Raw genomic sequence first — 23556 nt, 5'->3', positions numbered from 1 at the left:
CTTTTGTCAGTGTGACTGTACTAATATTTGGTATGTCCTGTGCTTCTCGGTTGCCATTGCTAGCTGGTGGATCCACCCCCTCTACTATGTGTTCTAGGGCTGATAGATGTGGTAGGCACAAAACAGAGGAAGAGGGAAAGAGGTGGCTGTAAACACTGAAACACAACCTGTGGGATACCCTGTGGATCCATGACCTGCCTTCTCCACTCTTCTGTGAACGACATTTGGAATAGGCTGATAGTTATATTATCATTATTGTAGGGCACCTGTGTACAGACCTCATGGTGCAGCTCACACTGAGTAAAGCTGTTATTTTGGGCTTTGTGCACATTTTGCTGCTGAAAGCAGGAGGAGAAACAACCTTAGTGGAGAGCAGAGCCTTTCCCAGAGCTGAACCTCAGGGGAGGAATGCCACCATCTGCTAGAGGTGTTGCTGGGAAGAGGGAGGAGTGTGACTAGGACTCTCCTTAATAGCTTCCTGCAACATGAGGGAATATACTTTAAAATTATCACTCTTGCAGACACCTCTTTGTCTGCTTGATATGCTCATTGTCCTCAGAAACACAGGTAGGACAGCAAGGACACTGGTGTTTGATTATGCTGTAGTGGTCCAGGAGGGTAGCAGGGTCGGGTATAAAAATCATGAGACAAAGATTTTAAGTATGTTTTTGATAGGGAAATGAAGTGTGAGAGACAAAGCAGGAGTGGAATTGAGAAATCCCTGACCAGCATACCTTGTTTTAGAAGGAGTCAGCAGAGGCCCCCACCCCGGCAGCAGGGCCACCAGCTGACAGCAGATTGGAGAATGATTATGGACTGAGCTTTAAGCAGAACACAGGGCCTGGGAAAGGGCATGTTCTTCAGTGGGGTTTGAGAGCTATTTCTCTCTGTCTATTCTTGTCTTGCTCAAATATTCTAAACTGGCACCAGTCTGTAGCCAGTTACAGCCAATGTTGCATATTTCACATGTACCAGCTTTTTGTAAATGTGACTTAGAACTGCTTAGATCTGTAATTTAGGTTTAATTTTGAAATGGGAGGAATGGCTTACAAGCCTTTGTGTAAAAGGAAATGTTTTAGTACACAGTTATTTTTAAACATGTTTTGGCATTGTAAAGCAATGTGAATCAAGCACTGATTCCTATATTGTACCTAGAACTAGGCAAGGCTGTATGGAAGAGTCCAATAACACCAAAATTTTAAAGGTTAAACTAGCAGCAAAAAGTGGTTAATGCAAGTGAAAAGTAACATGATTTCCTAAGGATGCAGAGCTGTTTGATCAGGCATGCTACTGTGTCTGCGTGTCTTTTTCTGCCTGAAAACTCTTTGCATCTGTTAAGCATGAGAGAGGGAGGAAAGTACTCAATGTCATTAACTTTTTTCGAAGGTTTATGAAAGCAAACAACAGGATGGAGAAGCCATTGCTGTCCCCCAGAGAGAGCTTAGAGGCAATTGCAACCTTTCACAGGCACCAGAGATTCTGTGTAGAGGAGCTCTTGTGAATGTCTCTGCTGCAGGGAAAGCCACCTTGGGATGTAGCTACCCCTCCCTTGGGCTTCCTCAGCCCCCACTGCCTTGGGAACTGCCTCTAGTATAGCTAAGAGATCCCTGTGTAGCAAGAGAGGAGCACAGGCAGTGCTTGAAGAGATAGAGAGATGCCATAAGGCTTTGTAGAAGTAATTAAAAAAAATTAAATAGAAGCAATTAAAGAGCAAACAGTTGTGCATGTAGTTGGTCTGTTGCTATCCCTGCCTGCTCCCCACATCTCTGCCTGGTGGCTCCAAGAATGTGCTGTCCCCACCTTGTCACCATACCAGTTGGGGAAGAGAGAAGCAGGCAGTTCCTTCCACCTTTGTACTGGGGACAGGCTCTACTCTTTTAGCATGTTTACCCAAAATATTTGTAGTAGTCATGTGATGATGTGCTGGGCAGAGCCCTGTTGGTTGGGGAATGGAGATGGCAGAGTGTGGCAATGGTGGTGGGCACTGTCCCCTCCATGCAAGCCCAAAGGTAATACCCCAAATACTGTGAGCACAGAGCTAAGATTGCTCAGTTGTCTGAGGGTCCTATCAGCAACAAGGCAGGGGGCAAAAATTGTGCCTCTAGCAACAAATGTGAAGTCAAGATGTTCAAATCCCCACCCCAGTGATTCAGGGTATGAAGTGGTTATTGCAGAGACTCTGGGCTCTCCACTGCTTGCTGTCTGCAACTACAGACACATGTCTCTGTGTCTTTCTGAAAGAATCTAATATAAATGCATCAAGTTAATGAACATTATTAATAGTAATTCTATGGCCCATCTTCTGGGGAAAAGGATAGACTTCAGGCTACCTTCGTCTTTAAAAATTCTGTGAATGTGTGAAAAATGTGAAAGGCGCAGGGGGAAGAACATGCCTTTTACAAGGTTGTGTTTCACAAATGCAAATTATAACACATTTCTGAACACTTTTCCTAGTACTGCTTTCCCAGTGCTAGATGGAGTTGTTTCCCAGATCTGCTAAGGAGAAGTGCAATTTAGATGTCCTGCATAACTTGACTCTCAAGCATCTCATTGCAGTTCTTGGTTTCAGAGCTCTTGTCTCTTATTGCTGCAGGGATTGGGTGTGGCTGCTTTCAGGTGGCATGTGTGACTGCAGATAAACAGTGAGAAAGGGCAACTCTTTGGGAGGGTTGAAAAATGACTCCTGCAAGCTTTGCAGTGGTTTGTGTGGAGCAGGCTCAGTGCTGGGTGATGATCCTGCTGTTGGTACTTCCTCTTCCTGATGGCTGATCTAAGTCTCATCTTTGTGCTTTCAGGGAAGAAACCTGCTTCAAAGTGTTCTGTAGCCTGTCTGAGGGTGGGGATGTGTGACAGTGCTGGGATGATGCTCAACAAGAGTGAACTCAGGGTACCCCACAACATAGTGGCTGAGTTACGGAATAGCGCAAAGTGTGTTCTTTAGCAAGCAGAGCTCATGTATTCCTGATGATGGCCAAAATAGGAATACTTTGCTTCGGCAGGAAATCCTGCTAGAGAAGCAGCACAGTGGAAGTGGCAGTTTTGCTGCTGAGAACTTTCACTGTGGAAAAGCTGTGCTCTCTTAAAAGGCTCTCATAAAGACCAACTTACTGCTTTATGGTTCATTTCCTATACTGTGGAAGTGATGTGCCAGTCATATTATTTTATGGAGTAATATGTAATGGTGTTAAATTTTTGGCTTTAATAAAATAGTAAGATTTATGAAACACTGAAGTTTATAAGCAAAGGAAAAACAGTCACAGGGAATCACAGTAAACAGTTTTTAAGCCTCTTTGAAACTGAATGTAATGGTCTAAAAGTTTTCATTATGACAAGGTGCCTCCCTTGATGTCCAGCTTTAAATGCCTTTTGAAGGCAAAGATAATAGTTTCTTGTGCAAATCAAATGACCATGCTCGATTTGGTTCTTCAAAGGCAAAGATCCACTGACCAGTGTTAATGAGAAACGGTGCTATTAGAGTCAACAAGGACTAGTTTATGTAATGCCCTGCTTGACCATCGAAGAGAATAGTACAACTGTGAGCAGTAAACCAGAATTTTGCTGCAAATGGGTTTAATTTAGCAGTTTTGGAAATCCAGATTTCAAGTTTCTCTGACTCATGTGATGCTTTTTGTGTGTGTCAAATGATAATTTTAGATCTAGACATCTTAGATCTCTGCTTTCATCATGCTGTTGTGTTCTCTTTGGAAATTAATGGGAAATAAAACTGACCATGTGCAGACTATGTCGATCACTCATACTATCAGCTGATGTTTTTCTAATTGAGCTGCACTGTATTTTTGTCCCTGCTCCTTTCCTATTCTTCTAGTGTTCTTTTTGGATCCTAGCTTTGTTGAAACTGGTTGTACCCTAAGCCTGCAGCAAATGAAACCTCTCTGGTCCTCTTCAAGAACATCATGAGGCCTATTCTTTGAGGGTGTGGTTGAAATAGCTGAGCAATAGCTAACATGATTTGCTTCAGAGAGGGCTCGTGGTCGGATACTAGGGAATAGGTTCTTGGAAGAGAGGGCAAAAGATGGCTACATCTTCAGAGAGAGAGCAAAGGACACTTACCACTCTCCCCCTTCCACTGGGTAAATCCACGCTTCCTGAAGGTGTTTTAATCTGCTTGTTTTCTGACAGTAGTCTGCTGAGGGAAGCATTTTAACTGTCTGTTTTCAACACCAGACTAATGTACATCAGTCTTTAAAAGATCAAGTCAGTGTGAATATGTCCTTTATTAATCAAACCTTCCACCTAAATGTTGGTATTGTCTTGCTTGATAGGTCCTGGGAAATACAGTATAATAGAAGAGTGGATCAGAAAAGTGCTCTTGAGGTAGTCAGGGGATAATCATCCAAGTGAAGGAATGCATCAGAGGCCTGAAGTCAGTTGGTATTTTCCCTGATGAGTTGGATGGAGGAACAGTGATTCATGATTGGATATATTTGATAACAGAAAATTCAGACTAGGGGACAGGGCTCAGGCAGCAAGCTTCCAATGCAAAATAACTGAGAGAAACTGGAAGAGTTATTTGAAAATAGATTGTAGTCCAGGAAAGATAAATGTGAATTTCTGCATTGTAGCAAACAATCACTCAGTTGGTTACAAGGTGGGAAACAAATTGACATGTTGCAGTTCTGCAGAAAATGATTTAAAAAATGGCAGTGACTGAGAGAATATATTATAGTGAAAAAGAGTTATTCCTCAAGGTTAGGCAGACAGAGGTGACAGGACATGCATATATCTGCATATTCCGTGTGCAGATAATAGTGGTAATTCCTCAGCAAGACCAATTGGAGGGGCTTGGAAGGAATAAGAAGAAAGGCCAGGGCCCTACACTGTGCAGAGAAAGACATAAGGTTGTGTAATTTAGGGAAGGTAAGACTGAAATAAATTAAAGTTTTCAAATAAATGAATTGTTTGCAAAGACAAAAGCATTTGTTTTCTGGTCCATGGTAGATGGAAGATGTGTTGATTATTTTGCTGAGAGTAACAATAGTTGGGACAGGCAACTTGGAGAATCCTTGTTCAAACCGTGTAGATCAAGTCTGTCAGGAATGGTGTGGGTGCAGCCTAGGGCTACAGCTATGTGGTCTGAACTCATGATGTCCCACTTGGTTCTGTGTTTCTGCTATCAAATGGTAGGGAGAAAAACATGGAAAAACCTTTAACCTGTGGTGATGCAACATTTTGGCTAGTGCTGTCTTCTGCCTTTCTTCAACCCCATGCTTCCCATTCCTGAACTCAGACTCCTCTTCTTTGCTTTGCCTGTTTGTTGACATAGATTATGCAGCAAGTCATTTCAGGCAGAGGCTGTGTTTACCTGCCTGTTTATCTGCAATCAGTGAGGCTCCAGTTTGGACTGGAGCTTCAAGCATAAACAATAACCATTGTCAGAGTAGATTATTCAGAGCAGAGTAATCTGAAGTCATTTGGTTATGAAAGGCTCCCCAGAGCAGGAGTGCTTGCTGTGACCCAGAAATGTTGGCATGCAAATTGATTACATGGTAGGATTTATGTGGTGAAGTTGCAGTTCTTCCTTGTGCAGACAGCACACAGTGTCATGGAGATGGTGCCTATTGTGTGAGATGTATGTGCAGCCTTCCTAAAGGGAGCATGAACTCCAGCCATGGGAAAGAGGGCTGAAGGAGACAGCTAGTTGGGAAAAGGAGCAATGAAGCTGGAGAGAGAGTCCTTTGGAGTTTTTGAAGTGAGATGAAATGAACAATAATTGCTGGGGAGGGGGTGAGATACAGGGGCCAAGGATGTAGAGTATGAAGCTGAGTGACTCCCTCTGTACATGTTCTCCAAAGGGGGGTGGTGGCTCTGTTGCTTGGGAGCTGATTAGATGAAGCACTCAAGACTACACAGATGTTTGAAGTGGGTCCAATGCCCTTTTCCTCTTCCATTTCTCTGCTGCTGTGTGCTTCTGAAAGTTTCTGCCAAATCCTGCTTTCTTTTTTGGTTGGCGAGGAGAAAAGGGGCATAATTATTCATATCACCTACCCTGTTTCAGACAGTTTTGCTGTTACTGCTGTGGCCTGGCAGCAGCTGAAGAGGATTCAGGCCCTGGAAGCTGTGGTTATGTTCCCCACCAAAACTGTAGGAATTGTTAAGAAGATCCCCAGATGTTCTACCCAGTGGATCTTTTGGAGCTGTTAAGGGCAGCCACCTGGGCAGGTACACTGTGGAGGGGGCACTATGCAAAAAAAAAGCTTAATTTTAAGATTTTAGGTTCCCTAAGAATAGTTATAAAACACAAAAATTGTGCTTTAAAAAATAAGAGCCACAAAACAAAAAAACCCCACCAAAACAATACCTCAAATGGCTAAAGGTCTTAATAGTAACTGTGTTAAGTCTTAATATGAAATGATAAATCTGCCCCAAAGACTAAATGCAGGAGAATAGCTCTGAAGAGGATCAAAGCCGCTCTTCCAGTTCATTTTAACTAGCACAGCAAGGGAATTTCCTAGCAAGTCATTATTAGTGTGTGAAAGTGCAATATGTTAAATATCTACGAAGTATGTTCAGCTCAGAGCAATGAAACTGTCATTTTGATTTCTGCTTTGGACAAGTTTCAAAAATATGGAGCCAGCAATATAAAGCAGCAAGGAGAAGATGTGCGTGTCCAGCATCCATGTCTCCAGCTGTGGCAAATACCCAATTCTTGAGACTACAGCAAAGAAACCACTAATAGAGCGATGAACTTGTGTGATAGTCGCATATGCAGTGAGGCACAGTTTCTTTCCTAATCCATATGGTGATCAGTTTAAACCATGAAGTGTGAAATGTGATTACTCTTGTCCAGTGTTTGAATTAAGGGGCTGTAGGGAAAGGCTCAGTGCTCTAGCTTGCATGAGGGAGGGGAAAACAGGCAAAAAGACCAAGAGCTGCTTCTGCACATCTCAGAGGCAGGGCAGAAATAGCATTTTATTCCATTTACTTGCTGAGATTTAAGTATGATGAAATAAAGCTTTAAAATTCTTTCAGGAGGGGTTTAATACAGATTGTCTGTATGGGCAACAGCTGCTATGGAGGATGAATATGTGACATGTTAGCCTTTCCCCACAAACTGGAAATCAATTACTGGGAAACAACAAGACACTTGGAAATTAACATTTAACAAATGCCAGGCTTTGTGCAGATCATAACTGCTTACACCATAGATACGGTCACAATCTTAGCTTTACCTGAACATGTGTTAGTTGGCACAAACATCAGAGTGCAGCTGCCTGTGAATGAACCTGCATTTACAGTTTTTCTTCCCCTCCCTAGTAACTTCATCTATTTTGAGTGTGCCTGCTAGTTATATTGTGAGAGAAGTTGACAGGAACCTCTTTGTCTCATTTTTCAGCAGTTGACAAGATACTGTATCTGCTTTGGCACGGTTGTGATGCTGCTGTAGCTGAGTAGGAGCAGTGATGTGGAAAGACCACCCCTTCTTCTGTCTGCTTTAGAGCAGAATTGGGGATGCCTTATCGTATTGCTTTGAACTGACAAACAGGTGTCAGTTTTGCCTGTAAGAGTATTTTATACAATGTCTAACTGAAACCAATACAAGTGTGTCTACAGAAAATAGTATTGACAGTGGGCTTCAATTTGCAATGCCCCCTGATGTGGAGCCCCCTCCCCTGCCTGAGAAGGTTTCTATTGGCAATTAATAGAAAACCTGGTGTGCTCTGCTGTTGATCTAACACTAGTAATTTTCACACTACAAGGCTAGGAAATTGACTTTGGGAAGTCTGTGCTGCCATTTGAGCTGTGAGCTTCATAGGGAATCCACGGTATTCGCCAAGTTTTGTTGGGCTAGAATGTGTAAAGCTGAAAACCAGTGGTTGTCATTGAAATGCTAAGTGACATTCTTTTGTTGCTTCATCACTTGCTTTGCTTTTCTAGACTGAATTTGCACAGTTATTGAACCAGCTATAGTAGTCTTCTGAAGTCAGAATTCTGAGATGCTGCCCTGCTCTGGAAGCAGCTTTGTGAAGTGTTTTGGTTTTAACAATGTGGTTTCATCTTTGTGCAGCAGCATCCTGCGATTGCCTTTAGAGGCAAATCCCATAAATACCAACACTCACAGCTCTGCTGTAACTGACTGCTAGCAAGCACTTGACTCTGCTTGCAGTTGCTTGGATGTGTTGTAATGTTCATGAGATACTGATCATCTGAATCAAAGCAAAACCCTCATTTTGCTAGGCAAGCCTGGAAGCTAGAGTTAAAGAAATCCACATGGTACCAAAAAAGTCTCTCAGCTTTTGTTTGGTGGGTTGCTAATACACCACTGGTCTATCTGAAGACAGAATGGTATTTTCCACTTGCCTATAAAATGCTACATCACAAACACATTAGAGCAGTAAAAGCTACTGGTCTTTACTCTTAGTCTTTCCCAGACTTTCCACTGACCTTTCAAAACTTTTTTTTCTTGTCAATATTCACTTCATTTAAGCTATTGTATAGACTACTGGCAAGCTACATACAAAGCTTCCATTCTGCTTGCATATCACCCTCTTCTGTCACATTATTGAGGTATTAATATATTGTCAATTACAAGTCTGTTCACTGTGATGCTTTAGGGCTTTATTTGCAGGTTGCTGTGTCCATGAAGAAATCCTGGAGGGGGATGCGGGAGAGCTGTTGTCAACTTGGGCAGGTCTCACCATTGAGTGTGGGGATTTTGACTTGTGAGCTGGAGCAGACTCTGAACCTCCAGCCTGCCTCCTTCACCCGGTTCAGTGGCTTTGTGGCTCAGCAAAGAAAAGGCAGCGAAGGAAACAGAGTGGCTTCAGGCTGGAAGCCAGGAGAGGTAGAGAGATCCTTGTGTTTGGCGCACTGTGGGTTTGGCTGGGGTTCTGGGCATGCCTTTACCAAGCCTTCCTATTCAGCAGCAACAGCCTTTTTCATTCATGCCCCGTCCTAGGCTTGCAGTGCCAGTGTGTAACTGCAAGACTGAGGATCTCACATCAGGCAGTATTTGAAGGGTCCTTTGTTTATAATAAAAAAGCAAGTACAGATAAGAATGACATAGCTTGGGCTATGAATCACATCTGACTCATGTTAAAGGTTACAAGTCCAATTCTACTTTCTTCTGTATCAAGTGCTGTTCTGCTATTGGTGCTAATACAGGCAAAACCAGGTGTTAGTACAAGAAAGTTTTTAATATGAGGTACTCATCTTATCTTGTTTCAGACTAGGTATTTCAAGTGTGTCATCATCTGTATTTAACAGTTGTCAGAATTGTTGAGTATGGCAGAGGCGTTGTTTCTCATCAGCAAACTTTGCAGCCTGCTTGACTTCAGATAATACATCCCTTCATAGCAGAAAATGTTTTCCTATGGAGAAACCAGTTATTAACTTTTGCCTTCAAAGTTTTAATAATATGCTGCACACAGGAGATATGTGATTTGGATGGGAGAGAGATGAGAAGAAATGTGGCAATTTATATTTAAGTATTAGGCAATATGTCTGGATGATGTAGGATGTGATAGAATTCATTATACAGAGCTGCAGTGACAACTAAAAAAATGGAGCATACAAATAAGGATGTATCTTTTGACTGCTGCTATTGCTGGCCACCACAAATAACAGTGACTATGAAGTTGGCCTGGCTTGCTTAGTTCATTATTTCAAGTTAACTCTAATTTAATTCAGATGTATGTGCCATTAGTCACTTTAACATGGTTTATATATAGTTTGCTTAGTATTTTTTGGATTATTTACTACTCTTATTCTGGGGTTCATTTAGTAATCCTAATGATGCCATTTCTGTTCCACAATATATGACTGAAACACACTAGAGGGACTATTAGGGGAAGAAACAAAATGCACTTAACTTGGGCATTCCAAATTTCATAATTCTGTTAATATTGATTGGTGTTTTAGTAGCCACAACCAATTTTATAAATACTTTGCAATCTCCAAATATTTGCAAGCAATTAATATTGTGGTCTGGTAAACTAATACAAACAAAGCCATGTTAAATTGTGCTTTCTTTTTAACTGTCTTTTCTGATCCCATGCTACTGTATTTGAGGAAATTGCCACTAGCCACAGGAGTTTGTGTTTGTCACAGGCTATAATTTTCTACAGGAAGTTAAAAGCCTTCGGGTTGGTGAGGCAGGGAGCTCTCTTACTGCCTTGCTGTACAGCACTTTGCTCTAGAGGTCTCTGCCATAAGCAAGGCCATGCTCAAATTGCTTCACTGGCTGCTTTTTTTTGGTTGCTATCATGTGATGTCAACTTAGTGCAAGAAATGCATTTGTTGGCATTGGCAGTTGTTCTTATTGTCCTACTAGCTGGTGCACAAAGCACAGGTAGCTCCTGACTGGTGCCTCCAGGCAGCTCTCAAGCCTCATATCAGCAAGCACTGCCTTCCCACATAAATCCTTTATCTTCCTACTGGAACTCCCTCTGCTCTCCACCACCTCCCAAGCATTCATCGCTGGTGACAGATCTTCATTTAGAAGCGTGGTTCCCCAAACTGGTTTACACCAGTATTGCTGCTGGTAGCAGCAGCAGCTCCAGGCCCTGCACTTTGTGCATGAACAGAAAGAGATGGTCATCAGCTCAGACAGTTTCAGTAACATGTGAAGTATCTGGTATGCAACTTGTCCAAGAAATCCTAATTAAGACCATTCAGGTCCTGCAGCATTGGTCATCTGTGGCTGGTTGTAGAGAGCTTGAGATGTCATGGATCTGCCTCTCAATCCTCAGCTGTGAGCTCTCACTCTTGGTCCCAGAGCTCAAGATACTCTCTGCTTTTCCTAAATCCTTTTAACAAGTTCAGAAACAGGTGACATCTGTCTTGCACATCCCTTGGCATGCAAGTAATGGATCTAATGACCACCCAAGGAGACTTTAAGAGTGGAAGAGGCAACAGAGAGGCACAGGCTCAAAACTTTGCAAGAATTTTAGCTGCGTAGCTTCTTGGGGTGTTTCTTTAATTTGTGTGGCTTTTAAAATTTGGGGTTAATTATTTGAAATACAAGCTCAGCAGGCTATGTAACTGCATAAGTCCTTTAGTAGCCTGTGGAAAGCAAAATCATTTTGCTGTTAGGTCCTGCTAACCTGAGGAGGAAAATACAGCTATTCTGATGCAAGGAGGAAAATACAGCTTCATAATATCAGGCAATAAAATGAAGCTTTATCCTAGCTGAGACCTCTTTGCATATTTGTACAACTTTGCATGATGTTCTGGAAATGTCTAATGCACATGAGCATAATAACTCTCCTGCTGTGTCTCGGCTGTAGGCAAATGGCTCCGTCTCTGAATGGTCCATGCAAATGGTTTGCTATACAAGAGGGGCAAATTGTATGATTAAGCAATTAATAGTAAAAGCTTCATTCTTCCCCACTGGAGTGCAACAACATTCAGCTGAACGTATTGCTCATTTGCTCTGTGAAGTTCTTTTTTGCTTCTTAAACAGTCAGCACTGGTTGAGTAATCTCTTTTTTTCATATAAGAAAAACAGCTCTGATTGCAGAGTCACTGCTTTCTGCAGTTCCATACTGAATGCATCTCAGACTCATTTCTCCTTTTTGGCCTATGTGTAGAGGAGTCATCAATACAAGATACTTCACAATTACCTCTGCTTGTTCAAAGAAGGCAGTTAAGCATGTGATTCTATGTCTTATAAAGCAGTGCTTTGTCTTAATGGATCATTTTGCAAATGAATTCTGATGATCCATTGACCACATGGGTTGAAGTGCCTCATGCTGAATACTGCTGCTGCAGGTGGTAAATAAGGCAAATGGATATATAGGTGGTAGCTGTCTTTTCATGAGGGTATATGATATGGTTGAGGGAGAAGATATTAGCACTGAGGGGAAAAAAGTAATCTTCCATCTCTCACAGTGACTGGTATCCAGAGGTAATTACATGACTGTCTCAATCTTTCCAGTGCCATCAGTTTTGAGAATATGTGCCTCTCTTTAAGAAGCAGTAGAACTTACCTAAAATGGATTATGTCTTTTTGGCAAGCCATTACTTCTGCTTGGAAAGGATTTTGTGTATTTGACTCATTTGGCATAGGTATGTGATTATTTTACTTTGTTAGATGGTATTTGAAGGTGGTTTTCCAAGACTATTTGATTTGTGAGCTTAAGCAGCCCTGTAACTGGCACAGGGAATAAACAGACTGGAGGAAGATGTTTAATCTGTCATTGTTATTCATTAATAAAGTAAAATCTGAAGAGAAGAGTGAGGATGGACTCTATTATGGCTGAATTTGGTCTGGTACTGCAAAGTATTGCCTGCTCACATTGTCTATCTCCAGCTTCTCTGGTACCAATCAGAAGTTGAGATCCCTTGCATGTGTGAGCTGAACTTCTGCCCACTGTCTCCCAGCCTCCGGCATGACTGCTTCTGATCAATTAATGTATTGTCCATTATTAAAGAATCAATCATAAAAGCAACCTTTTCATTTTTAAAAGAACTTAAGGTACGCCTGCATGGTAAACCTGCTGCCAATTTAGGGTTTGAACCAATAGGAGCATTCCATAGGTTATTTCTGCTGACAGATGATTTTTGTGTAGGAAAAGCTTATGCAAGATCAGTTTTCAGTTCTGAATCTCATTATTTTAGCCAGCTTTACATACTGACACTTATCCATTTATCTTAACCTGAATCTTCTCACTCCACCTCCTTTCTCTGCACCTCCAGAAGATATTCCTGATCTTTTTGACATGTCTGACCATATTACTTGGACTCCTGGTTGATGTCAGCAAACATGGTAAGCCCTGGTATATCGGGGAAATAAAAAGGGAGGTGGCTGAGCAGCCCCCTCCCACTCTTCCCCTGGCTTACAAGGCAGGGTTGTCCTGGAGTTGGGAGAAGACACCACATGCACATGTGCACCCATGTCCATGGCTGGCTTCTCTACAGCTTCTCTGTCATTTTGAAGGACATGGGCATGCAAGAGTTGTCCGCAAGGATGAGAAGGTAGAACAGACATGAGAGGTGGTCGAAGAGGCTGAGATACCTGGTAAATCTCTGTGGACATTTGATGGTGTGACAGTGTTGAGGTTTTGATTGCGGGGTGACAATAAAACTGTGGCATTGTTAACCTCCTCTCTCCCCCCTTCCCACTGAGGACAGGCAATCAGGAGGGGAAGAAGGACAGAGAGAAGAGAGTTGGAAAAATTAAAAATGTTTTATGAATGCTACTGACAAAATAGAGAAAATAATATAAAATATACAAAACCAATCTTGAAAGTCCTGGCAACTGCTCTGGCAGATGTTGGGCTGGCACCCGAAATCCTGGAGTGGATCCTGTGGCCAACCAGAACTGGATTCAGTCTGTCACTAGGCCTCAGTTTGCAGGGATGATGTGCAAGGTCTTCTCCTGTTGTCAGCCATAAGGAAAAAGGGATGAGATCCTCATGATCTCCCACTTTTATATGAAGTATACATGTGAATGGGATGTTATACTCTGTTGGTCAGTTTCTTGGTCACCTGTTTCTTGTTGCCCATCTTGTGAGACATTTGCATTCCATTGCTAGCTTTACCAAAACATGTATCTGGTTTTCCAGGAAAATGCAACTAATATGAAAGCTTTAGCTTACAGGCAAATTCACTAAAAGAGAAACCTTTTTTAACAAAACCAGGACAGGTGGTTGACAGCATTCCAGAAGGTGAATGTCAGCTGGCCAGAAAATCTGGGACTCAGGCTGGATGTCTGGAGAGCTTTTACAACATCCAACTGAGTTCCAAGGGCACTCATCCTACCAAAACACTGGGGCAAGGCTGGGAAAGCCTTTCCTCAGGCAGGCAGCTTGGAGCAAGAGTGTTGCTTGAGTAAAGGACTTGGCCATTCCCCACATCATAGAAGTGGTGTGCAGTCAGCAGCTGTTGCAGCAGCTGTCTAGGGGTGAGTACTCTCATGGTAGCCAACAGTCCTATGGGGGTCATCTGTAGGGTCCAGGCCGTTGCTGCCCCAGGCAACCTGTGCCATCGATGATCTGCAGAGGTGGCCACCTCATGCTGTTGCTTCACCCAAGGAATTAAAATTTCTCTTGGACCAGAGCTGCCCCTATCCCATGGGGATGTCAGATGGCTATGTGGCAGCTCACAAAGGAAGCAAAAGAGGTTTCTCATGACACAGCTCCCAGATACTCCCTTGTCCTTTTTCCAAAGGTTTATTGGTGTCATTTGCTTATATATCCCTGATATGAAAGATGAAAGAGGGTGCGTGAAGGGATTGATCCTGTAATGTAACCTCCTGTGGTAGGTATCTCAGTTAGATGGTGCAACTACTCCTTCCCTCCTTTGGCACTGAAAAACGCTGCTTAAGATTTACTTTGAGTAGAGTGACCAAACCTTACATGGGTGATCACAAGGAAGTCCCTGCTTAAGGCAGAGTCTGAAATTGTGTGGTATGATTTTCTAAAGTGACTATGGGTGTTGTCTTCCCATTGGTGGTGTTTTAAAAGATGCCACAGAATCATAGAATGCTCTGAGTTGAAAGGGACCCACAAGGATCATCGAGTGCAACTCCTGTCCCTGCATATGACAACCCAACAGTTCACACCATGTGTCTGAGGGTGTTGTCCAGTCTCTTCTTGAACACTGTCAGGCTTGGGGCCGTGACACCTCCCTGGGGAGCCTGTTCCAGTGCTCCACCACCCTCTGGGGGAAGAACCTTTTCCTGATGTCCAACCTAAACCTCCCCGGCACATCTTTCTGCCATTCCCCTGGGTTCTGTCATTGGTCACCAGAGAGATCGGCACCTGCCCCTCCTCCTCCCCTTGTGAGGAAGCTGTAGCCCCATGAGGTCTCCTCTCAGTCTCCTCCAGGCTGAACAAACCAAGTGACTTTAGCTGCTCCTCATACGGCTTCCTCTCCAAACCTTTCACCAACTTCATGGCCCTCCTCTGGACAGTCTCTTTTAGCTTTATATCCTTTTTATCCTATGTTGCCCAGAGCTGCACACAGTGCTCCAGGTGAGGCCGCACCAGTGCAGAGCAGAGCGGGACAATCACCTCCCTGCCCGGCTGGCAATGCTGTGCTGGATGCACCCAGGACACGGGTGGCCCTCTTGGCTGCCAGGGCACACTGTTGGCTCATGTGCAACTTGCCATCAACCAGACCCCCCAGATCCCTCTCTGCAGAGCTGCTCTCCAGCCTCTTGTTCCCCAGTCTGTATGTACAGCCATGTAGGGCCTGGGTTTTCAGATGAGAAATCCTCAGTGCTGTCTGAAAACCAAAGCCTTTGGAGCTACTTTGTGTTTTGCATCTGCCAGAGTTGGAGAGATCCATATTCACAGTTACTTTAGAAAACATGGACTGGAACACTTGAAAACAAATTCTTCATCTTTTAATTTCCGGGAATAATTCTGTTGATGTCACCACTGATGTAGAAGTTGTCAGTCTTTCAAATTCATTACTGTCATTGTAGGTAATGTAGCAATGGGAGCACACTAATGCTTCCAACTCTTACAATGCAAAGAGACTCCCACCCTTTTTTTAAATACTTGTTTGCTGTGACTGAATTCGAAGAAAATCCCAGCCTTTGGTTTGGGTATCATAATCAGAAGTCTGGTTAAATGATGACTTCAGGGAATCTTTTTCTGCAGATCTAGATTGTTTCTAGTATATCACAAATCAAAAACTAAGTAAAGTGTAGCAAGACTTCAAAATACTGTCTTTTCCAGATGTGACATTTGAGCACAAGATGTTCAAATAAATGTTTGGCTTTCTACAAAGATGTCTAAGACATTTGGGATTAATTAAACTTTGTTAATTGCCAGAGACTAAATGGGGAAAATGGGGAAAACATTTTGTGCAGTGATAGAAAGTGTTTTGACTCTTTTCCATTACACTGATAAGGTCTAAGTTCCTTACTCAAACTGATGCAGATCTGTAATAATTATTCAGAAATCAATATCTAACCCATATTTATACTGCTGTTCAGGCAAGGGAGCTGAATATTGCTTAGGTACTTTCTGTGACTTTAAAAGATGCCAGTTATCTCAGATGAATAATCTCAGATTAAGCTTTTAAAAGGCTTACATTAGTCTTAAAATGTATGTTTATCGGTTCATCATTTCAAATTGAAACAAAGTGCAGAGCAGTCTGTGGAAAATAAAGCCATGTTTTGACTGATGCTGGCTGCATCCTGCTAAAACACTTTCTGAAACTTAACAGTAAGTGGAAACCTTTGTTTACAAAACCAAAAAGCTCCTTATTGGAGAGGCACTGGAAGCATCATATACCATTAATTAAATTAGATTTAACAGCCCAGTTGCAGGCATAGAGCCTTAGAAGTAGTAACCAATGAAAAGGAAGACTTTAACACTTTGCCATTACCATTTTTACTTATTTTGGATCAATCTCTAAAAGGACAACCTGCTACTTAGTGCTTTTAGTTCCTTTGTATTTCTGTGAATAAATTTCTCAATATGCTACTCTAATATTCGTTTCTGTTGCTAACACTAAGGAAATAATGTTCTTTATGCATCAAATTTAATGGAGTGCAGAGCATGCTCCAGGGTTAATTATTAAATATAGTGTATAACACAAATGACAGAAATAAAGCAATTTATATGTGGTATTTATTGTATGTTAAATAAGAAAAATACTTTGGTCATTTTTAATACAAGAGAGAGAATAAATTCAAGAATTAGAGGAAATAACACAATATTAGATTTTTAAATATTAGCCTAAATTAATGTTAAAGGAATAATAAATGCTTTAAGTGCAAATCCTATCTCCTAAATTGCCCCATGTCGCAAAAAATAAAGGGACAAATTAAACATCAAAACTTTATCTTGCAAGGCAGAAGGTTTAGAGCTTTTCTCACCAGGCCCCAAGCTGTGTTACTCCAATGTAGCTGTATGCCTGCCTTTGCATGGGTGCTTTGAAGGTGGAAAATGCATCACAGACTCCTCTGAATAAATAATCTAATAGTGCAGAAGAAATTACAGTACTGAATAAATAAAAAGATAGGGAAATGTTTTTATTGGCCTGTGAAGCTCATTAAACCTTGATTTCAAAATCATAGTACTCCTGTGATTTTGTTATGACCTCTTCTTGTGACACTGAGTCTGGGACTGTGCAAAGAGGAGAACTTCTGGAACTTCTGTGAACCTGGTTTGCTATAAGCATTCCTGCCTTTGGCAGAGGCAAAAATAATGCGGCGTTTGTTAAAATTGGGATCTGAAAGCAAAAAGCTGATGATAGGACTTGTACTGGTCACTGGCTGTCATTAAACCTTAAGAAGCTGAAATATGCTGATTGAAATTGTAAATATGCACACTGCAAATTAAATTCTGTAGTTATGATGCAAAATTCTGGTGTGAAGTAGAAATATATTTTAGTCTTCCCTGTTAAGGTCCAGGTAACTATTTAAAGAAAGGTGAGCATAGTGCCTGGTATCTTGTAGGGTGAACTTTAAGACATGAAGGTAGTTTTAATTTTGGTAGAATTTCACCTAGGGGCAACATATATTTTGATGATGTGGTGACTCATAACAACCCTCAGAGGGGGGAATGCACATTTATCAGCATGTTCCTCTTGTGCTGTGAATAAATGGCTGGCTTTTTTTGAATGACTGAGGTGGCAGCACCTTCTTAGGATGTGTTGAGCAAAGGATTCTTTATTTTTTCATTATTATTTCCTTACTGCTATTGTGTTACTGTTTGATCTGATTAAAAGTTTGTTGTTGTTGTATTTTGTTAGTTTGTTTTTAAAGGCAAATGTCTGTGGTAAAGGTCATGGTAGGGGAGGAAACCAAGTAGCTGACAAATCAGCAGCTGGCATAGTCTTAAGACGTATAGCTCATGGTTCCTGGTGCCCCAAAACTCATCTTAGGAAGGAATGAGTCAGGTCTTTCAGTGAAGCTGTGCTGATTTCCGTGGGTCCTACAGGCTTCAGAGCTTCTGGAAATGTTTCATGTCTTGGTGGTGTTTGGGTGCCTGTTACTCATGATTAGGTTTCCAGACCGCTTTGTCGTCATTTGTGTTTTGGAGAAATCTGAGAATAAAAACCAAATACCTCATCTTTTGTTTTTCACTTGAAATGTTTTTATAGAAACCAAATGAGCCTGCTTTTCATTTTTTAACTATGGAAGAAGATGGACTTCTCTGAAGGACAGTATAGGATAGCATGAGAAATGGCATGTTTTAGTAATTTCTTGTTTTACACTAGATGAAGATGGCAGATATCACTTGTTTTCACTTAAAAGCTTCCTTCAGTTAGGGCCACCCTTGTTTCAATGGGGACTTTACCTTTAAACAGCAGCTTACTGCATGAAATTAATTCATTTAAAAGATACAGTTTGTATCAAGTCTGCACAGAATTTACAGCTTCTTTGACCTGGACAGTCTTTCTCTTTCTTCTGTTCTTATTTATATTCAGTCCAGTCTTCATTCCATTTACCTCACTGCCTCACAGAGATACTAAAACACATGCTATTCTTATTTACCTTGGGCTGTAATTTCTGTATCTCTGTGGGCTTTTTTTCCCCACTCCCAGCCAGGAAACAAAAAACAGGGTATGCTGTTAAAGGCAGGAAAGTTGCTTTAAATATCCTGATGGCAGAGCTGTGAGACTTTTTTTTTTTTTTCTTTTAAATAAAGGATAAAAAGGCATTATTTTCTTGAAGATTCTCCAAATTTGTAGCTTCGTGAAATGTTTATTTTAAGTCCCTTTCTGAGTCTAGAAGTGAAGTTGCTTCCAACAACATAAGCAGGACTTCCTCTTCTCCTCTTGTCCCCCTGCTGTCCCGGGGCCTTACAAATAGCATTTTTCCTGTAGAATAAATAACTTCACCAAAATAGATATATAAACTAGCTGTAAAACTCAGTCTGTTTACAGCTGAAATCCAACTGTTATTTTGCAGCTGGTCTCTGTAGTTCATGCTGAACCTCACAGAAGGTTGTTAGCTTCTCCAAGTTCCTTGTTTTGCACATTAGTTCCTTTTGAATGAGAAATCAACCTTGTTCCTGACCTTCCTGAATGCTGATTTCTACAAGCAATAGGTACAGGAAGGCTCAATAAAAACAGCTGGGGCTTTAAGGCTTGCAGCCATTTGCCACGTACACTTTACTAACTGGAAACTGCACCAGAGGCAGGATTTGGGGTCAGGACTGGAGGCAGCTCTGGCAGCCACTGAGGGGAGCAGAGGAAGGTGATGACCCACGGGACTGTGTGGTGGGCTGCTGCCCCTGTGGTGGTCCCTAGAATGGTGGTGCAAATCCTGGCAGCATGCCTCTGCTGCTTCCCTGCCCTTGGACAGCAAGGGAAGCCACTAAAATTGGCATGAGTCAGAGGTTGGAAATCACATCAGACAAGAGAGACGTGTGTGGCACTTGTCCATGGTGCAACACCCATGAGGCGCACATGTCTCCAGGCTGTGAAGGTTGTTAGTTGTTTGCTTGTTAATGGAGTCCATAAAGAGTATCTGTAGCTCAGTGCCAGGCTTCTTTTCCAGCCTAATACTTCACTCATTTGAGACAGGTAGCTTAAACCCATGCAACGATGTTTGTGGTGCATGGTCACATTTTGCTACAGAGCATGCAGAAGGGTTCAGCCAAGCAGAGCTGGTCCCCTGAAGACTCCTCGTCTGTGAGCACAGCTGGGGCCTTGCAGCACTGAGATAATACAAACCAAGCAAAAGCTCCATGGAATATTCCTTATTGTTGCTCTACTAAACTATATTGCTTTGCTTTTTGAGGTAGGGGAAGAGAAACAGAGACATGATTTAATGAAGTAATCTGCATAGCACCTTTTGAGGGTGAGTTCAGGATAGAGCTAGCATCTTCATTTAATAATAAGCTGTAATTTCCAAACTATAGGTCATGGTCATAAAAGGTTCATGATCCTAGAGGTGATATTATGTGCCTAGAAGCATGAATAAGAAGTGTATTTACAAAGCAAAAATTTTGGGAAGCAGCCCTCTATTTTTGTAAGAGCTGCTCTTAGATTCTGACCACAAGAAAGTGTGGAGACAACTGGAAAATTATGTTGCTGTTCCAGTTCAGGTAGTGTTGTTAGAATATGCAAGACCTAACAAGATTAGAGCAGATTTGCCCTTTAATTTGAACAGATGCAAGTTGGAGTCACTAGTAGATTTGCATCATAACTCTGGTTCAACCCTGACTCATGGGATTATTTCATTCTGCTACACTCATTTTTGATGAACCACTTTTCTCCTTTTTTTTTTTTTTTTGTTAGGGTGGGTTAAACAAATGCTAAATCCTCAATGAAATACTTCTCCCTTGTTGAAACTTGAATGGGATATTTTCCAGAGTGCAATATCAGAAACCACCCTTCACACAATAGCTGTGCCAGAAATGGCTTACCAGGAAAGTAGATTGCCTAGGGGTGGGTAACATTAATGAAATGGGCAAGGGGGGTGCTTTTTAAGGGGTATTTATATTTTGAGGTTTCTTGTCTTGTGACATTAATTCATTTGGATCGAATCAAGCTGGATGTCACATATTTCTTTGATCCAAGTTATTGAAGTTCCCAGCTCTTGCTCAAGCAGATTGTCATTCCTGCTTTTCATTACGGTTGTTTCACTATTTTGCAACATAGAAAAAGTGGATATTCAGATTGTGGCTCTCCTAGCTGTGAACAGCAGATGGGATTGTACCTACCTGACCGCTAAAGCAAGTCCAGGACCAGGTAGAGACTTCATGGATTTTATAGGAACCCATGTGTTCAGATGCCTCCAAGGTGAAACGGGCAGAAGCGCAGCACCTACCTCACCCCAGCTGCACAGCAGGCAAGGGGCATTTGCAAAGAATGAGCCAGCTATGCAGTTCCAGATTGCAGCTGCAACAGCGTTGTAGGAAAGCACTAAATTGGAGCTTAAAAACAAGGGAAAGAACAAATTTGGTGCACAAAGAAACTACAAGCTAGCTGAAGGATGCAAAGAGGTTCTTAAAAGAGACATGTAGGATTTTCTTGTAATTTTAAGCTTTTAAAGAGAAACATTTGTCCCAGGATGGAAAACAAGACACAGCAACATGTATAGTTGAGCTAGGCTTGACTGTGGTTGCTAATGTGACTGGAGAATGGATCTTTTTTTTTTCCAGTCAGTATATTTAAAGCAGAGTTAAAAGGTCTGACGAAAAAAGACTATTGGAGCCTCGCACTGATTTTCCTTTTACGTTTTACCTGTGTTTAAATTGATTTTGCTTTTTCCCTAGAAATTTGATCCTCCCCAAAGTAGACTGTGTAGCTATAGGAGCAAGACTGCACTGCTCTTGGAAAAAATCTGCGTGCCTTTGTGCTTAGCTTTCCTTGCTTTTGCGTCTGAACTGAGCCCCTGACAATTGAAAATATTTAAAGAAGGAAAAATAAACCCTAATAAATGCGAAAGGCATTTGTAGAAAAACACAAGCCTTCGTCCCTCTGTCTTAACTGAAATACCTTAAAAGGCTTGCATAGGCTATACAAATAAACATCAGTACTCCTTCCATCTATGCTCTGTGCATCAGTTTTGAATGTCTTTGCTTCCATTTCATCTCCTTATTCTTTCCCAAATACAGATCTGCAAGTAAAGTTTCTGTCTGTGTCTAAGCTCGGCAGCTACGTGGTCACATCTCCTCCGTATCATTTTTCCTGTGAACTTTCAGTTCCTTCTCCTTTACTTGGAATAAAATCAAGCACTCTGTTCATGGCCAGACGCCTGCAGCCAGAGGGCCATACCACAGCTCATCTGGGCCTCTGGATGCAATAGGTGAAATGCTATCACCCTACTGGAACAGTGATGAGTATCTTTAAAGTCAGTTTCCTGTAATAGCAACTTAGTTTAAGAGCAGAAAAAGTGCTGGTCTGCTTCACCACTTCTCAAGATCTGTTTTCGCCATGTAAAGTCAATTGGCTGTAAGCTGTGGACCCAGCTTGGCTTCAAAGTGTGCCTGGCTCCTCATTCACAAACTAAATGCTCTAGAGAGCTGCCAAATTGGGGAGATTATTCTGTCTCGTGTTCTGGCAAGCTGCGACTGCGTGTATCACTTCATTTATATGCTAATTGAGGCCAAGCCTCCAAATAGTCTCCATAGAATATCAGTGTGACTTGGCTCCGTCTGTATGGTTGCTCTGCCTTCCAGAAGCCCCAGTGTGTGAGCTCTGAGCCGGAGAGGGTTTAGTATGTCTTCATCAATGTAGTCCTGCATCCTGACCCCAGCATTCAGAAGGTGACAATTAAACTCGAGGAGCACGGGTCACTCACACCAAGGATCACCACATTGCTGTGAAGGTGAGCTCATGCTGTTTCTTGACTGGGACTCTCTACATTTCAGCTCTGAAGAGATGCTGATATTTCTTAGACCATCTGGGCTAACAAGAGGTTGCAGAGGGCACAGCTAGTTATGGGGACGATGTGTTGATGGGCCAGCTAGGTAGAGCAGCCTGTTTTGTTAACTCCTCTGCCAGCTTGCGCGTGACTGAATAGCAAAAGCTCACTCTCCTCTGGACTGTCTATTTTTAAGGCGTAGTAAGGATCCATGCTTTATCAGCTGTTCCTTGAGGAGCACTATATTCCTGTAGAAAGAGCAGGTACAAACATATGCATTCAGGGCTCCATTTCATTGTTTAGGATGTTATCAATTTCAAAAGCCAAGGCTGAGCTACTCAGTAAATGGGATGCTTGCCTCAAGGTGAATTTTATGGGACACTTCACCAAGGGCTACTGAACTTGCGTTGGAAAATACACATGCCTGTGATACAAATTATTTGAACCTTTTCAGAGGGAAGTATTAGTACCTTATGCTTTAAAGCAGAGATGTGACATTGGTTTACGGGCATATTTTACCACTATTCCCAGGGATTAGAGGTCTGTACTAAGGTCTGAAATTCCCATGTGATATAATTTCCATACTTTTTAAAACTTTATTTTAGAAACATATCAAGTTGTGTTTAAAAAAAAAAAAAAACAAACAGCAAAACAAAACAAACAAACAAGCAAAAACAAATGTCAAAAGAGAGCTGAGCACTTGAAATGTCAAAAATTCCCAGCTGGCAGTTACCTGTGTGAATCCTTTGTGGGTTTGCACTGCAGCACAAGCCATTACAAGCAACAGCAGCTCAGGTATAGGAACACTCAGTTGCAACAGGTATAAGTTTTAAATATGCAGTGCTTGTGCTGCAACACCCAGCCTTGGTCCAGGTGCCCAAAAAGGGGCTCCGTGGCCTACTGGAGAGAGCAAGCAGCCAAGGAAAGGCTGTTGACAAGAACAAAAATGTGCAAAATATTCCTGTGCACTCCTGGGCCGAGCGCATGTTCACCATTTTGAAGTAAACTGTCACTTGAAATCAGGATTCACGCCTTGGGCACAGGCACCTGTGTTGTTTCTTTATACAGGGAGGATTTGCTCTTCTCTGAGTTACAGCAGTGCCCACTTCTCATCCAGGAAGTGAAGGCTATCAATTCAGCATGAGCTTTCTTCCTCACCTAAGACAGCTCAAGTTTACACCTTGTGTGCAGGATAATTGGCTTATTCAGTGAATGAATTGGCACGGAGACACCCTGTGCTTCACCTGTTGATGTGGAGTCATGATCTGGCCAGGAAAGGAAGGAAGAGTCATCAAGCCACAGAGAAAGACAGCAAG

At 42.0% G+C, this 23556-nt stretch overlaps 1 protein-coding gene across 1 annotated transcript in view; it reads left to right on the top strand.

Annotated features, from left to right (window-relative positions):
* The window catches only part of PLCXD2 (phosphatidylinositol specific phospholipase C X domain containing 2), a 65588-nt gene extending 43409 nt beyond the window's left edge, over positions 1–22179 (top strand). Inside the window, exon 4 of the mRNA XM_080363446.1 lies at positions 22056–22179. Coding sequence (XP_080219572.1) covers positions 22056–22071 — 16 coding nt within the window. The 3' untranslated portion in view covers positions 22072–22179. The remainder of the gene's footprint in view (positions 1–22055) is intronic.
* Positions 22180–23556: the final 1377 nt, after the last annotated feature.

Source organism: Nesoenas mayeri, assembly GCF_963082525.1.
Source record: "Nesoenas mayeri genome assembly, chromosome: 1".
NCBI classification, from domain to species: domain Eukaryota; kingdom Metazoa; phylum Chordata; class Aves; order Columbiformes; family Columbidae; genus Nesoenas; species Nesoenas mayeri.
The sequence above is the reverse complement of the archived record's forward strand: the minus strand, read 5'-3'. Positions and strand labels throughout refer to the sequence as shown.